General features: G+C 52.3%; 1 protein-coding gene across 4 annotated transcripts in view; it reads right to left on the bottom strand.

Moving 5' to 3' along the window:
• MAPRE1 (microtubule associated protein RP/EB family member 1) overlaps positions 1–17,037 on the bottom strand; it is a 175,078-nt gene that overhangs the window by 95,671 nt on the left and 62,370 nt on the right. For 2 of the 4 annotated variants that reach the window (XM_069651027.1, XM_069651028.1), the window contains exons 4-5: positions 958–1,162; positions 73–153 (exon numbers count right to left, since the gene is read on the bottom strand). In XM_069651027.1, the coding sequence (XP_069507128.1) occupies positions 73–153; positions 958–1,162 (286 nt within the window). The remainder of the gene's footprint in view (positions 1–72; positions 154–957; positions 1,163–17,037) is intronic. The other 2 variants (XM_069651029.1, XM_069651030.1) reach the window with 1 other exon arrangement.

Raw genomic sequence — 17,037 nt, 5'->3', positions numbered from 1 at the left:
AAGTGCTGAGGTTCAATTCCAAGGTCCCCAACCAAATCTAAGTGGACTATAATACTACAACAGTGCATGTACCAATTTTCGCCATTTTCTTTATGGCTTGAGAAGGCTCTGTTTTCGCAGTCTTTGCTTCTGTGGCTCCCACCAAAATGTCATCTGGAAGAGTACAGCAATTCCCCAAATTAGCTATGCAACATTAAGGGCACTCATGGCTTGATCAAGTGGGTCAAAGTACACAATCTTCTGTCTGGCATGGATAAAGAGCAAAATCATGCATTGAGCTTCATTACAATATATGAAACCTACAGGCAAGTAGTTAAGCACCAAGAACCTCCTGGAAAACAACATCCTGTTAAAAAACCAAGTATGCTTCCGTAAAAAAGCAGGTAGGGTGGCCAACTGTCCAGCTTTTCGCAGGATTGTCCCGCAATAAGGGACTCTGTCCCGCCGTTTGTAGAGTGGCTGTGCGGGACGCAGGTTGTCCTGACTTTCGTCAGGACAACCTGCATCCATCACAGCCTCTCTGCGAATTGAAGTGGGCATTTAAACAGCATGGCGCTGCCGCCCGCCGCTTTTTCCCCGGCGGTTCTGCAGCCCCGGCTCCTTTAGAGCCTGCAGGTCGAGCTGTAACGCTCGACACCTGGCTTTATTCAAATGCTAATGGTCTGTTCCTGGGTCGTGATGGTCATGTTTGCAGTTAAAAAACCTGACCATCACCTCCAAGGACAAACCATTTGCATTTCAATTAAGCCTGTGTCAGAGCGTTACAGCTCGACCTGCAGGCTCTAAAGGGGCCATTAATAAAAATGGAAATAAAAAATGGGGCGGGCCAAACGTGAATGACTGACTTGTGGGCAAGTGTCCCGCAAAATACTATGAAAGAGTTGGCCACCCTAGCAGCAGGACCAGTGCGTATTGCATTTTTTTTTTAACTAGGCTATCAAGTGGAAACAACTTTACCTGCACTGGAGTTCAGAGATTTTTTGGGTTTGCTGAGAACGGGTGCTGCAATAATAGGTGCTGGGGCAGTCTCCTGACCTTGTCGGGCTGCCACGGGGTCATAATCTTTTCCATCGTAATTTGCATCAAAAAACTTTTTGAACCACTGAACGTACTCAAAATTGTCCTGGAATTTTCCTTTGACCAATTTGTCCACTGGTATTATCTAAAAAGGGAAGCAACAGCATGGGTTAAAGACTTTGAAGAGGTCGAACTGTTCTCTGCAATGACTATCTGAACAATGACTTGGAACAATCCCAAATTAGATGTGTATGAAAGGAACATGCTGCGTTAGCCTGATTAAATACTTTTTCCAATTTAATCCCTTGCCCTACTCCTGGCATGTTAATGTGGTTCCGTATTGTAAAGCAAATCCCCCCGCCCCCCAATCAACCACTCTCTCCAAGAGAAACATTTCAGAAAACTGCTTTTTTGGATTCTAAGGAACTAGATGTAAATGTTTACAAGGTCTAGTGACAAGGAAGCTAAAACTATTTGTTGATGATCAATGTTAGCGGAGCTTTCTTAAAGTCTACCGGGGGTGAGGGGGTGGACTTCATAAAACTATCCCTTGGTATACAGGCCCCAACTTCTAGTTCAAGTCTGCACTGCTCAAGGTAGTGGTAGCATGGCAGAGCAGTCAGGCTGATCTTAAGGAGAAGTGAGCTGTAGTTAAGTATAATGAACTTATCAAATACATAGTACAAAAGAAATGTACACACTTGTTATAGTAAAATAGATCTTTTATGTACACAGGGTAAAGTTATTCAGCGAAGTACCATTAGAACTCAAAGTAATAGAAAACAAATACTTAGGTGAGTAAACCATAAGTATAAAATAAGTAAAACTACACCAACAATAGCAGGGCAACACTAGAGACTTGCATTACTTTAGAGAGGCCTCATCACTATCAAGGTACGAGATCTTCAAAATCATATCAGAGGTAAAGCAGGTAAGGCACAGCATCAGAAAAGGCAAAGTTACAGAGAATTCTTCAATTACAAGTAAGATGCTTTTGTGGGTCAAAAAGATTTCAGGAACCTCGAGTAAAGGCACAAGTGTTAGGCCTGGGTGATCAGTATGGGCAAACAACCAAGCACTGGAATCGGCACTCCAGCAGCAAAAGGAGCAACGAAATGACGAGGACCACCCAACATGTGTCCCCACAGTACCTGAAGAGTTGTGCAGACTGCTTCTTTCATGATGCAGAAGTAGTGGACCCAGTCTGCTGTTCCTTGGTAGTGGTGACAAAAAGGGTGACTCTGGAAGCGATGTCGCAGCAGCAGTCGAGACAGGACATCAGCAAAGAATTCTTTGTGCTCCAACTCAAGTCTGCAGTTTTGGCACCTTTTTACAGGCTTCAAGGACAAACGATTACCACCCGCTCAATCCTCCTCGGTCCCTGTACTCTGTTGATGGGACTTTGAGGAAAGGGCTCTTGTCTCTGGAGGATCGATTGGAGCTCAAAGTTCTGGGAGGATCCGTTCACTGGAAGACTATGCACTGCAATATGGTCACAGGTCAAAGGGTATTGGCAGTTGCAGCCCAGGAAGTGCATGGCATGGCACGGCACGGCTCATCTTGTAGGTCATTTTACGGCTAGTTCCCACTAGTCAAAGGGAAGAAGCTGTCCTCCAAGCTCCTCTGACCATTTGAATACGGGGTCAGGACAGCAGTGGTCTCTGGTCATCTTCAGTGGTGAACTGGTCTTGTCCAGTGGCCAGTCTTCTGCCTACAGACTGTTGCCCTTTATCAGCAATTCACACTATGCAAACTACCTGCAGTTTACAGAAAGGGGCAGGTGGCTATACTATCAGTCACCATTGCCCAATGTGAACTGGTTTCTCCCAGGCACACCAGTACACAAAGGATGAGTTTCAGGATCCTCCCTTCATTCCAGTCCTCGCAGACATGGAGTCCTTGGTGGGCTATGCAAAGGGTTCCTGCCGAAGAACAAACTAACACCCCCCTCCACCCGAATGGTAGAAGGACCAAGAAAGTACAAGCACACAAAGGAGGATTGAAAATTGCTGGGAGCCATTAAACTCCTGCTTCTAGCATAGTAGAGCCTGGTTAGCTTGAAGCAAACGGCTACATTTGTCTCCTAGGCCAACTGGTGCCTTCAAAACATGTAAATGTGACATTAACTTTAAGTATTTGAGAATGTTAAGAAAGAAGAATTAGAACACATGATGCACATTTAAAGACAGTAGTTCATGCAAAAATGGACAGAAAGTTAAAGGAGCATCTCTGGTAGCTCTTGGTTCCCCCCTGCTGTAGCTCCTGCCTACTGGTTGATGCCCGACACCTAGGAGCTGGTTTTAGCCTCTGCTCAATTACTCAATTTCAACACCATTTTGGGTCAATGGGGAGCATTCTGTGCATAACCGCAGCTGTGGAGAGAGCCTGCAGGTAAAAAGTGCACAAACGTTGGTAGAGCACGTCCCCTGCCACCAGCCAGTAATGGATGCTTGTCACTAACAAATGTTAAAGTAGCAGTGACAAAAGGGATACACTAACACTCAGCACTTTCCTCCCTGCTCCCTCCTTGCCACTTCCCTGTGCATTAGCCCGGCACCCTCTGCGGCTGATTGGCACTCAGCAGACCCAACCCTGACCGCGAACACATCAACCCCCCCAGGGTAGCGCCCCCCCTGCGTGTAAGGACCTCGAGGCAAAGGACAGCGCCTGTAGAAGCAGCCGCTCAAGACTGTTGGCCAGTGTTAGCCTGGGGAGCCAGCAGCCCTCAACTGGCAGCAACAGATAAGGTAGGCGAGGCCTAAACGGACCAGCAATCACTGTCTGACCCCATCTCATATCCTTTCTCGAATAGTTTGCGCACGCTAGGCTAACTGCAAGTTACTGCATTGTGTTATTGGTTGCTGCATTCACTGTTGTCCCCTACTCAGGCCTTTCTCATTCTATCCAGGTGTGCAATGTCAAAGTTTTACTGCTGTGGCCCTCTACCCAAATGTTTCAAAAACAAAGTGTCATTGTATTGACTGTTGTGCCCTCTTTTAGCCCTTCTCCCTCTATCCAGAGGTCCCAGACTGAAGTGCTGTCGTATTAACTGCTGTACCCTCTTCGAGCCTTCTCCCTCCGTCTAGGTGTCCAAATTCTAGGTGAGACTGCATTGACCGCAATGTCCCCTATTTTAGGCACCACCCCAATAACCAGGTGTTCCAATACTACGGCCTGATTCATGGAATTATGTGCATGAAAAATGCAGATTTGAGCGCCTTTCTGCACGAAAATCCCTGTTTGAAGTATGGGGATTCTCGTGCAGAAAGGCACGCAAATCTGCATTTTTCAACCAAATAATTCCATGAATCAGGCTATAGGTGTGACTGCATTGCCTGTTGCACCCCTTTTAGGCACTGTTCCCCGTCCAGTTGCCCTAATTCTGGGTGTAACTGCATTGACCCTGGAGCACCTTGCCTAGGTGTGACTGCATTGCCTTTAAGCCCTTACCCTGTATCCAGGCTCCCCGAGCCCACATAGCGCACTGACTGACCCCCACAAAATCCCTGGTGGCTAGGGTACAGGAGCCCTTTGGGCAGTCGCTGCGTCTCCAACCAGACATTCCTACCCACTGCAGACTCTCACATCAGAGCCAGAAAGGAAAACGTGCAGGGACAGAACTAAACATGAGAACTGAGGGTTTACTACCCCTGGTTCAACAACCATAAAAGGACCTCCAAGATAAAATGACAAAACAGGAAAACAGGAGCCCCCCCCCCCCCAAAAAAAAACTACCACCACTTAGGTCTTCAAAAACGAGATCTCAACTATCCATTACCTCACCAGCTACAAACTAAACACACAGCAAAGACTGAACCCCTATCCCCCAAAGGACCAGCGAAACACCAATCCAAAGACGCTCCCCACTCAAAGGAATACAACCCACATCATGCCTCGCCACAAAAGCCAGACCAGACCAAAACCACAAACTTCTCAGAAAGGAACCGACCAGCCTGACCGCACAAATCTGATAAACTGAACAGTCTAGTAGGCCAGATGAGACATACAAAAGAACAGAGCAAAGACTGACTACATCGTCTGCTACCTTGCCACATACAACTACGTGGCAAGCAAAATAGTCCAGCAACAATGACAACACCATAGACAACATGCCAACCAGAATCAGGGACAAGTTGGAAACCATCACTCTCTACACATCCTACATAACCGAATACTAGAACGGACGGGTACCTACACAATTTAACACCCGAAACAAACCAACCCTGCCATGAACATCAGTCTACTCAACGAAGAGAATGATCACCAAAGAACCACCCCGCCCAACAGATTCAACCAAGAAAACCCCACCAGCGACAGAAACCCAACAGAACAAATACAAACAACTTTAAAGGAAAATCAAACTACACTGCAGTAACGTCAGATCTATGGTAAAAGCCTAATAGCAATCCATGACTTAAGTGAAGAAGGCACAGACATGCACTCTCCACAGAAACCTGGTTATCAAGAACGAAGCAATACCAGACAATTATAAATGTACACAGCGAACACTGAAGGAGGCAGAAGGAACAAGTTACTTACCTGTAACTGTTGTTCTCCAGCATGGGTCTGGCATGGATTCACATGCTCATGAATATTCCCCGTCGTCAGGCTGGGAATCCTCGGTAAAGAAAAAACCAGTATCAGTTTCGTTTCTGATCTGTCTTTCGTAGTAATAACCAATCACTGGTCTCTGCGTCATACTGACCACAGCCAATGACTGCCCTCTACCTAAGCACCTCCTCCGGCAGCCATCTTCAGATTTGGAAGCACGTGAAGTGGCAGTATGACCAAGTGAAGAGCCGCAGAGGGGTAGGAGGGAGGGTTCGCATGTGAATCCATGCCAGACCCATGCTGGAGAACAACAGTTACAGATAAGTAACTTGTTCCTTCTCCAGCATGGGGTCTGGCATGGATTCACATGCTCATGAATAAAGAATACATAGCAGTACACACATGCACAACCACAGGAGGTGGCAAAGGCTCAACATTAAGCATCACATTACTCAACATTAAGCATCTTACCTCCTCACCAGGCTCACCTCAGGCGAACAGGTTGCGCAGCACTGCTTGGCCGACCCTGGACTCCTCCCTGGAATCCCGGTCGACGCAGTAGAATTTCGTGAAGGTGTGCGTCGACCTCCACGTAGCAGCCCTGCATATGTCCAGCAGGGGCACACCAGATAGGAACGCCGTGGTAGCTGCGATCGCTCTGGTGGAATGGGCTCTCGGACGGCCAGGCAGCGGTCGGTTTGCCAACCGGTGACAGTACATGATACAGCCGGAGAGCCATCTGGAGATGGAAGCCTTCGAGAGAGCCTTCCCCTGATTGACAGGTCCAAAGTTCACAAAGAGTTGTGACGTCTTCCGAAAACCCTTCGTGCGGTCCACGTAGAACTTCAGCGCTCTAGCTACATCCAGCGAGTGCAAAGTCCTCTCAGCCGGCGACGAAGGAGACGGGAAAAACACAGGTAACACCAAGGGTTCGTTGAGATGGAAGTCCGACGGTACCTTGGGCATGAAGGAGGGGTGCGTCCTGAGCACTACCCTCGTGTCGTGGAAAGTCAAGTACGGGGCCTTGCAGGAAAGGGCCTGGATCTCTCCCACTCGTCGTGCGGAGGTGATGGCCACAAGAAAAGCTGTTTTCCACGATAGAAACTTCAACGGGGCCGAGTGCAGAGGCTCGAACGGAGATCCCATGAGCTTGGTCAGCACCACGTTGAGCTCCCACGCCGGGGCCGGAGCCTTCACCGGCGGGAACGATCTGAACAGTCCCTTCATGAACTCTTTCACCAGACGATGAGACCACAAGGACGTCCGCCCCGTGGTTCTGGTGTATCGGGAGATCGCAGCAAGATGAATCTTGATGGACGCGTGTGCCAAACCAGCTTTGGCCAGCGTCAGCAGGTACGGCAGTACTTGGGGAGCCGTAATCCGTAGAGGGTTAATCTTCTGTGCGTGGCACCAGACAGAGAACCTCTTCCATTTGTGTCCGTAGCATTTAAGAGTCGAGGACGCCCTGGCCTTTGCAAGAACCTCTCTGCAATCGGCCGGTATGTCGTATCCTCCAAACTCTAGCGCTGCAGGAGCCAGGCCTGCAAGTTCAGCGACTTCGGGTCGTGGTGGAGGATGGCGCCTCCTTCCCTGGAGAGTAGATCCGCGTCCGCCGGCAGCTTGATCGGCGGGGACGCTGACAAGTCCAGAAGGTCCGGGAACCATATCTGCCTCGGCCACGCAGGTGCGACGAGGATCATCCTGCACCGTGACCTCTTGAGCTGGTTGACGAGCCGGATTAGCAGAGGCAAGGGAGGGAACGCGTAGAGGAACAGGCCCTCCCAGGGGAACGAGAAAGCATCGCCCATGCTCCTCGTCTGGGGAAACCTGCTGGCGAACCTCCGGCACTTGGTGTTCGTCGCCGTCGCAAACAGGTCGATCTGGGGTGTGCCCCACCGTCGGAAGAGGCGATCCACCAGATCCTGCCGTAGTTCCCACTCGTGGCACGAGCGCAGCTCCCTGCTGAGTGAGTCGGCGATGGTGTTTATCCCTGCCAGATGAAACGGCACCAGAAAAATCCCTTGGGCGACGGCCCAATGCCACAGATCCTGCGCCTCCTTGGACAGCGCTGGGGACCTGGTTCCGCCCTGTTTCCTGATGTAAAACATGGTGGTGGTGTTGTCGGTGAAGATCCTCACCACCTTGCCCTTGAGGGACGGAAGGAAGGACCTGAGGGCCCAAAACACTGCACGGAGCTCCAGGACGTTGATATGCAGGGACTTCTCCGTCGGGAGCCAGAGTCCCCTCGCGTGCAGATTTTCGGTGTGCGCTCCCCACCCTTCCAGGGAGGCATCCGTGGTCAGTCTCCTGGTGGGCTGGGGTCTGGAAGTCCATGCCCGCCGTCAGATGCGCGCGGGTGCCCCACCACCTTATCGCTCGTCGGAAACTCTCGTCGAGCATGATCCTTTCCTCGAAGCTGCCCGTCGTCTGGATCCAGCGCGCATCCAGGAATTCTTGCAACGGGCGCATCCGGAGCCTGCACATGGGAATGAGGTAGATGCAGGAAGACATCATCCCGAGGAGGGACTTGATGGATCTCACTTTGGCCGCGTCGGCCACCAACATCCGTTGCACCTTGCCCAAGATGGTCCTGGTCCTCTCCTCCGACGGGGAGGCCAGAAGGGACACTGTCGAGCCTCGCTCCCAGAAACAGTGCGACTTGCGCGGGCACCAGGTGGGATTTGGCGTAGTTCACGGAGAATCCCAGGTCCGTGAGGAGTTGGACGGTCCTTGCCGTGTGGACCACGGCGAGCTCCCTCGTCTTGGCGCGGATGAGCCAGTCGTCCAGGTAGGGGTAGACGTGAATCCCCTCGCGGCGCAGCTGCGCCGCCACCGGTGCGAGGCACTTGGTGAATACCCTGGGTGCCGACCGTAGTCCGAAGGGAAGGGCTTTGAACTGGTAATGACGCCCTTGGACCACGAACCTGAGGAATTTTCGGTGCCCCTTTAGGATGGGAATGTGGAAGTAGGCATCCTCCAAATCCAACGACGATAGGAAGTCTCCTTCCTCCAGTTGACCCAGGACGTGCTGGAGGGTGACCATCCGAAACTTCTGCGCCTTGATGAACTTGTTCAGCCGTCGCAGGTCTAGGATGGGGCGCCATCCTCCCGTCTTCTTCTTCACGAGGAAGTATCGCGAGTAGACTCCGGAGCCCCGAAGCCTCTTTGGGACGAGTTCGATGGCGCCCTTCCTGAGCATTGCTTTTACCTCCAGAAGAAGTTGAGGGACGTGAAGTTCTTTCCTGGCCACGGGGGGGACGCGCGGGCACCTTCTCTGAAACTCGAGCGCGTGGCCCCGGGCCAGGGCGTCCAGCACCCAACGGTCGGTGGAGATGGACTCCCACACGCTGACGAAGCTCGCCAGCCGGCCTCCCACCGGGGTGCTTCGGTGGGGGCCCGACCCCACGGCCGGTTCAATCCTGCTTGGACGCGTCCTTGCCGCCTTGACCTCCTTGGCGACGACGGCGGGGTCCGCTAGACTTGCCTCGTCCTCTGTAGGCCTCTTGCGACGACGAGCGGGCCGCTTGACGGTAGGAAGCGAAACCGCCGCCGGAACCTTTGGAGGCGCCCTTGCCTCCGCTGCTCCGAAAGGGCGTCCGTCGTTGCTGCAGAACTCCAAGGGCCCGGGCCGTCTCAGTATCCGCCTTAATGGCCTGAAGGGAATCGTCCACAGTCTTCCCAAACAGGTTGTTCCCGTCGAAGGGCATGTCCAGGACTCTGGTCTGGACGTCCTGCCGGAAATCCGTAGCTTTGAGCCATCCACGACGTCGAAGGCAAACGCCGTTGCCCAACTGGCGGAACCCAGTGTCGGCGATGTCCGTCGCCACGGTGATAGCGTGGTCGGAGGCCACCTCACCTTCCTGCAGGATCTCCAGGGCCTCCGCCCTCTTGTCGTCCGGCAGAAAATCCAGCAGGGGAGCCATCTTGTACCAGAGCTCCCTGTCGTAGCGAGCCACGATAGCCAAGGCGTTGGCCGCTTTAATCGTCGTCGCTGCCGACGAGATGACTCTACGTCCCATCGCATCCAATTTCTTTCCCTCGCCGTCCGGCGGGGAAGTCGATGTGGAGGCCGCACCCCCCCCGCTTTCTTCCTGGCCGCCGCGGAGACGACGGAATCCGGGGTAGGCTGCGCCCGGAGGCACAGGGGGGCCGTGTCCGGGACCCGGTACTTTTTCTCGTACCGGTCTCTTCTAGCTGGCGTCGTGGAAGGGTTCTTGAGGAGGGAAAGGCCCTCATCCCAAATGTCGTCCAGAAGAGGCACCGCGAGGACCGTCTTCCTCTTGGCCTCGCGCCTCTGATAAAGGAAGCCTTCCTTTTTCTTCTCCTCAGGGCAGAGTTGGAAAAGCTCGGAAGCCCTGGAGATCATGGAGTGGAAAGATCCGATCTCGTCGGGCGGAGAAGCCCTGGCGGGAGGCGACGACGGAATATCCTCGTCGTATGCCTCGTCGTCCGTACCCGTCGCCGCCGTGTCAGTCCCCGTATCATCCCCTCGGGTGGACGGGGAGGGGGGCTGAACGGGGCGCGACGGTTGAAAAGGAGGTGGTGGATGGATCCTTCTTTTCTTGGTAGGGGAACACCAGAAGGCCCCGGTTCTGGATCCCCCGACGGGAGAGGTTCCTCCGTCGGTAACGGTAGCCTCGTCCTTATCTCGGTGCATAAGGACTGTATGGCCAACAAAATGGCCGCCGACTTGTCTTGCGGCGCTGGCAGAGGGGAATCCGACGGGCGAGCAGGGGCCCCGTCGGTATCCTCGACGATGTCGTCGTCGTCACCTGCGTCGGGGTCCATTCCGACGGGCTGGCTTTCTTCCACGCCTAGGCCGTGGCTTAAGACCTCGATCAGCTCCTCTTCTGAGGTTGAGGCCGAATCTACGACAACGCCCTGCCCCCCCTTCTTCCCCCCGGGGGGTTTCACGGGGGTCCTCTCGATGGGCACAAAAGAAGACTCCCTCCGAGGAGGCAGGGAGATTCTGGGCCCTGAGGTCGCCACCACTGGTGTAGCCTCCACAGGCTGAGCCAGGGCCGCCGCGACCGTTTCGATAGAGGGCTTGGTCGGATGGATCAAGGCCTTCACCACCTTAGGTGCGCTCACCGCCTTATCCTTGAGGGAGGGGGCACTGCCACGCTCCTCCTCTGCCTTAGAGCTCGACCGGGGCCTCCTTCGCCGGGTGCTCGGCCTTCCTCTTACCCGACCCAGAGCGTTGGCTCGTGGTTGATGGTGCCGGGGAGGGTGCGCCCTGCCTGACGCCCGTAGAGCCCGACCGTTCGGCGCTCCCGGTGCCAGCGGACTCGCGATGCTTAGCCTTATGTTGGGCCCCCGTCGCCGGGGCGCCCTCAAAGGTCTTAGAAAACCGCTCGGGTTTCTTCTTCTCGCCGGACGGGCTCTTACCCTCCAGCCAGTTGGCGAGACGATGGCGGTCCTTCATGGTCCGTTCCGACATGTTGCCGCAAAACGCACAGTCCTTCTCCACGTGCGTCTTGTCCTCATGAAGGCAGTAAAGGCAGAAAGAGTGTTCGTCCTCCTTAAAGACGTTCTGCAGCTGGCATCCAGGGCAGACCCTGAACAGCTTTCCGGGCGTCGAGCTTCCCTTCTCCTGGGCCATCTCCGAGACCGGGCCTGAGAAGCTTCTGGAGTCCTCCGAAGTGTAGCTCGACGAAATCTTCACCCTTGAGGGGCGCAGGCGAATCCGACACGGGTCCCCGTTGATCGGATGTAGGATCGGTGGAGCTTGAGGCTCTTTTGACCGAAAATATCGAAGTTTTTGTGAAAAAGCGCGAAAAAAATAGCACTAACGCTCGAGAGCAATAGCACGAGGATCCCAACACATGAACGTGCGGTAAAAATCTGAAGATGGCTGCCGGAGGAGGTGCTTAGGTAGAGGGCAGTCATTGGCTGTGGTCAGTATGACGCAGAGACCAGTGATTGGTTATTACTACGAAAGACAGATCAGAAACGAAACTGATACTGGTTTTTTCTTTACCGAGGATTCCCAGCCTGACGGGGAATATTCATGAGCATGTGAATCCATGCCAGACCCCATGCTGGAGAATCTGTCTTACACAAACATTCGAGCATCTCAACTCATGAAGAGGACTAGGAATCCCTCCTAAGCAAGCTGAAACTCCATGACCAAACAAACATAATATTCCTCCTGATCTACAGACTGTTGGGCAAGATTGTATGTAACAACTGTGGGAGACTACACAAGGCTTGTCCTCTTGGCAATAGGTAACCCAACCTTTGGTATAGGCCTGTACTACACAAGTTGGTACAGTGACTGAGCAGCCAGGCTTATCTCAAGAGGGGTCAATGTGAGCAATAGGGTTTGAACAGATTCACAGAGACAGGTATTCAAATAACATTTTACTCAAGGTTTCTTATTAAAATATTTTTCTTCAAATAAGGCTTCTTTAGAAAAGGTAAGCTGTAACAATAAAATAACTTCAAACACACTCCTTCAGTTTCAGTTAAATAGATACCTTTGTGGGATGTCACTTCATACACACCGAGGTGGCTTGAATTGCTAGGACACTGGACATTGATACATCACTTGAACACTTAAATGCAATAACGAAGTTATGGAAAAGGTTAGAGAAGGAAACAATGGTTAACAAGTTTCTCTGAACAGCCAAGTACTTCACAATCCCCCCAATGAAGTATAGGTTAACCCTTTCCCAGATATACAAGTAACTTCTGTATGACTTTTTGGAGGGACAGAGAAACAAGTCAGCGGGTAAGTAGAGTCTGCAGGGAGCCAGGCGAGGTAATGTCAATTGAACAAAGGCTAGGTGAGCTGAGGCACTTGAAGATATAACAAAGTCTTGCACAATGTAAGTTTAGTTTATTATTTGATAATGCGCACCAAACCCTCAGGTAGGAGGGCGCAACAGTTTACAAGAATATTTGAGCTTAGTTACAGTACATGATTATTACAGTGTATGCAATACTTAGATACAAGGTGCATAGCAAGAGTGGAAGGTAGGTAGTCTAGAATACAGATTCATGAATAGCAAGATTATTCTGAGCATACGTCCGGGAATTCAATAGGGGGATGCAATTTATCAGGAGTCATTAGTCTGGAGCCAAGTTATCACATTGCATCTGAATCTAGAGTAGGGCTTCTCCTCTCTCAAGGCAGTAGGTAGTGCATTCCAGGCATGTGCAGCTCCGACTGGGAAGCTGGCATCACCAGCTTTAGATAATCTAAATCTGGGAATTTCTAGGAAGAGATGGTTAGAGGCTCTGGTGAGGTGAATGGATGTTCATCTAGTCAGTCTGGCGGAGATATAAGGGGGTGCAGTATTATTAAGTCCTTTGTAGGTAAGGGATACCGTTTTGAGGAGTATGACTGATTTTTAACCAGTGGTGGTCTTTCCCGATATTAGATACATGCTCTCTGCGGGGAATATTCAGTGCTGCTCTGATGGCATTATTTTGCAATATTCGAATTTTATGATATTTTTGTTGGTGCCTGCATATAGGGCATTACAATAATCCAAGTGCAGTACAATTAGTTGGAGATGTAAGGTCTGCAGGCCCTGATCAGTTTACAGGTATAGGCTGTAGAGGAAGCCATAGAACTGACTTGTTTTTTTGAGAGTGTGGAATCAAGGTAGAAACCCAAGTGTTTTTACCTCGTTTACTACTTTGATTATGTTGCCATCGATATAAAAAGGCAGTGTAAGGAACAAGTTACTTACCTGTAACTGTTGTTCTCCAGCATGGGTCTGGCATGGATTTACATGCTCATGAATATTCCCTGTCAGGCTGGGAATCCTCGGTAAAGAAAAAAATCAGTATCAGTTTCGTTTCTGATCTGTCTTTCGTAGTAGCAACCAATCACTGATCTCTGCGTCATACTGACCACAGCCAATGACTGCCCTCTACCTAAGCCCCGCCTCTGGCAGCCATCTTCAGATTTGGTAGCACGTGAAGTGGCAGTATGACCAAGTGAAGAGCCGCAGAGGGGTAGGTGGGAGGGTTCGCATGTGAATCCATGCCAGACCCATGCTGGAGAACAGTTACAGGTAAGTCACTTGTTCCTTCTCCAGCATGGGGCCTGGCATGGATTCACATGCTCATGAATAAAGAATACATAGCAGTACACACATGCACAACCACGGGAGGTGGCAAAGGCTCAACATTAAGCATTACATCAAACTCACCATTAAGCAATTCTTACCTCCTCACCAGGCTCACCTTAGGCGAACAGGTTGCGCAGCACTGCTTGGCCGACCCTGGACTCCTCCCTGGAATCCCGATCGACGCAGTAGAATTTCGTGAAGGTGTGCGTCGACCTCCACGTAGCAGCCCTGCAGATGTCCAGCAAGGGCACACCAGATAGGAACGCCGTGGTAGCTGCGATCGCTCTGGTGGAATAGGCTCTGACAGACGGCCAGGCAGCGGTCGGTTTGCCAACCGATGGCAGTACATGATACAGCCGGAGAGCCACCTGGAAATGGAGGCCTTTGAGAGAGTCTTCCCCTGATTGACAGGTCCAAAGTTCACAAAAAGTTGTGACGTCTTCCGAAAACTCTTCGTGCGGTCCACGTAGAACTTCAGCGCTCTAGCCACATCCAGCGAGTGCAAAGTCCTTTCGGCCGGCGACGAAGGCGACGGGAAGAAAACAGGCAACACCAAGGGTTCGTTGAGGTGGAAGTCCGATGGCACCTTGTGCATGAAGGAGAGGTGCGTCCTGAGCACTACCCTCGTGTCGTGAAAAGTCAAGTACGGGGGCTTGCAGGAAAGGGCCTGGATCTCTCCCACTCTTCGTGCGGAGGTGATGGCCACAAGAAACGCTGTTTTCCATGACAAGAACTTCAACGGAGCCGAGTGCAGAGGCTCGAACGGAGGTCCCATGAGCTTGGTCAGCACCACGTTGAGCTCCCACGCCGGGGCTGGAGCCTTCACCGGCGGGAACGATCTGAACAGTCCCTTCATGAATTCTTTCACCAGACGATGAGACCACAAAGACGTCCGCCCCGTGGTTCTGGAGATCGCAGCAAGATGAATCTTGATGGACGCGTGTGCCAGTCCAGCCTTGGCCAGCGTCGGAAGGTACGGCAGTACCTGGGGAGCCGTAATCCGTAGAGGGTTAATCTTCTGTGCGTGGCACCAGACAGAACCTCTTCCATTTGTGTCCATAGCATTTAAGAGTTGAGGACGCCCTGGCCTTTGCAAGAACCTCTCTGCAGTCGGCCGGTATGTCGTATCCTCCAAACTCTAACGCTGCAGGAGCCAGGCCTGCAAGTTCAGCGATTTCGGGTCGTGATGGAGGATGGCGCCTCCTTCCCCGGAGAGAAGATCCGCGTCCACTGGCAGCTTGATTGACGGGGACGCTGACAAGTCCAGAAGGTCCGGGAACCATATCTGCCTCGGCCACGCAGGTGCGACGAGAATCATCCTGCACCGTGACCTCTTGAGCTGGTTGATGAGCCAGATCAGCAATGGCAATGGCGGGAACGCGTATAGAAACAGGCCCTCCCAGGGGAACGAGAAAGCATCGCCCATGCTCCTCAGCTGGGGAAACCTGCTGGCGAATCCCCGGCACTTGGAGTTTGTCGCCGTCGCGAACAGATCGATCTGGGGTGTGCCCCACTGTCGGAAGAGGCGGTCCACTAGATCCTGTCGTAGTTCCCACTCGTGGCACGAGCGCAGCTCTCTGCTGAGCGAGTCGGCGATGGTGTTTTTTATCCCTGCCAGATGAAACGGCACCAGAAACATCCCTTGGGCGACGGCCCAATGCCACAGATCTTGCGCCTCCTTGGACAGGGCTGGGGATCTGGTCCCGCCCTGATTCCTGATGTAGAACATGGTGGTGGTGTTGTCGGTGAAGATCCTCACCACCTTGCCCTTGAGGGACGGAAGAAAGGACCTGAGGGCCCAAAACACTGCACGGAGCTCCAGGACGTTGATATGGAGGGACTTCTCCGTCGGAAGCCAAAGGCCTCTCGCGTGCAGATTTTCGGTGTGCGCTCCCCACCCTTCCAGGGAGGCATACGTGGTCACTGTCTTCTGGTGGCCGGGGGTCTGGAAGTCCATGCCCGCCGTCAGATGCGTGCGGGTGCCCCACCACTGGATCGCTCGTCGGAAACTCTCGTCGAGTGTGATCCTCTCCTCGAAGCAGCCCGTCCTCTGGATCCAACGCGCGTCCAGGAATTCCTGCAACGGGCGCATCCGGAGCCTGCACAGGCGGATGAGATAAATGCAAGAAGACATCATACCGAGGAGGGACTTGATGGACCTCACCCTGGCCGCGTCCGCAGCCAGCATCCGCTGCATCTTGCCCAAGATGGCCCTCGTCCTTTCCTCTGACGGAGAGGCCAGAAGCAACACTGTCGAGCTTCGCTCCCAGAAACAGTGCGTCTTGCGCGGGCACCAGGTGGGACTTGGCGTAGTTTATGGAGAAACCCAGGTCCGTGAGCAGTTGGACGGTCCCTGCGCTGTGTTCCACGGCGAGCTCCTTCATCTTTGCTCGGATGAGCCAGTCGTCCAGGTAGGGGTAGACGTGGATCCCCTCTCGGCGCAGCTGCGCCGCCACCGGTGCGAGGCACTTGGTGAACACCCTGGGTGCCGACCTCAGTCCGAAGGGAAGGGCTTTGAACTGGTAGTGACGCCCTTGGACCACGAACCTGAGAAACTTTCGGTGTCCCTTTAGGATGGGAATATGGAAGTAGGCATCCTCCAAATCCAACGACAGGAAATCGCCCTCCTCCAGTTGACCCAGGACGTGTTGGAGGGTGACCTTGGTTATGGAGTGAGTAGGTCTGATGTTTTTGCAGTCTTTCGGAAGCTGAGGCAGATAGATGAGGGTCTGTGGCCGATTGGGTGGGTGCGAAGATCAAGGGTCTAGTTCTTTTGACTTTTGGACTATATAATCGTGCTCTGAGTCGAGCATTTCTCCTGCATGGTGTGGAGTTCATGCATTGTTATAGTGGTTATTATAGTAGCCCAGAGTAAGGTTAAGAGTGAATATTAGATACATCTTTGTGGTAAGCATATTTGTTGTGTGGTCACACCTATGTCACATATGGGTGCCGTGTAATTACTAGGCATATGTAGCATTTAATACCAGCGTGTCATTGGTTCAGGGGCAACCAGAGGCTGAAATAAGGGGGAAGTCTGGGGTGCGAATATCACTAGGGCAGTTGATGCAGGCCGCAGTATGATGGCTTGAAAAAGGCACAGGCTATCAATTAGTGGGTCAGGACTAAGTGACTACAGATAATGTGGGCTAGAATGGTCTACATTTGGCGCAATTACACTTAACTAAATTTGGCATAGGCCTAGTCTGATGGGTACATATTGTGCAAGCAAGGGCTCATGTATATGGAAGGCAACAATTGCAAAATCAATAGCAGCAATTTCCAAGTGGCAGTGATAGCAACACAGAAGTATATAAAAATACATTAAGGAAGGATGAGCATGTTGCTACGGTGCATACAGCGGTTCTCTAGAAGAGTTTTTTTG

The sequence above is a fragment of the Ambystoma mexicanum genome, chromosome 3p, assembly GCF_040938575.1.
Source record: "Ambystoma mexicanum isolate Mex_15411 chromosome 3p, UKY_AmexF1_1, whole genome shotgun sequence".
In the NCBI taxonomy this organism is placed as follows: Eukaryota; Metazoa; Chordata; class Amphibia; order Caudata; family Ambystomatidae; genus Ambystoma; species Ambystoma mexicanum.
Note: the sequence above shows the minus strand (reverse complement) of the source record. Positions and strands in the feature narration are given on the sequence as shown.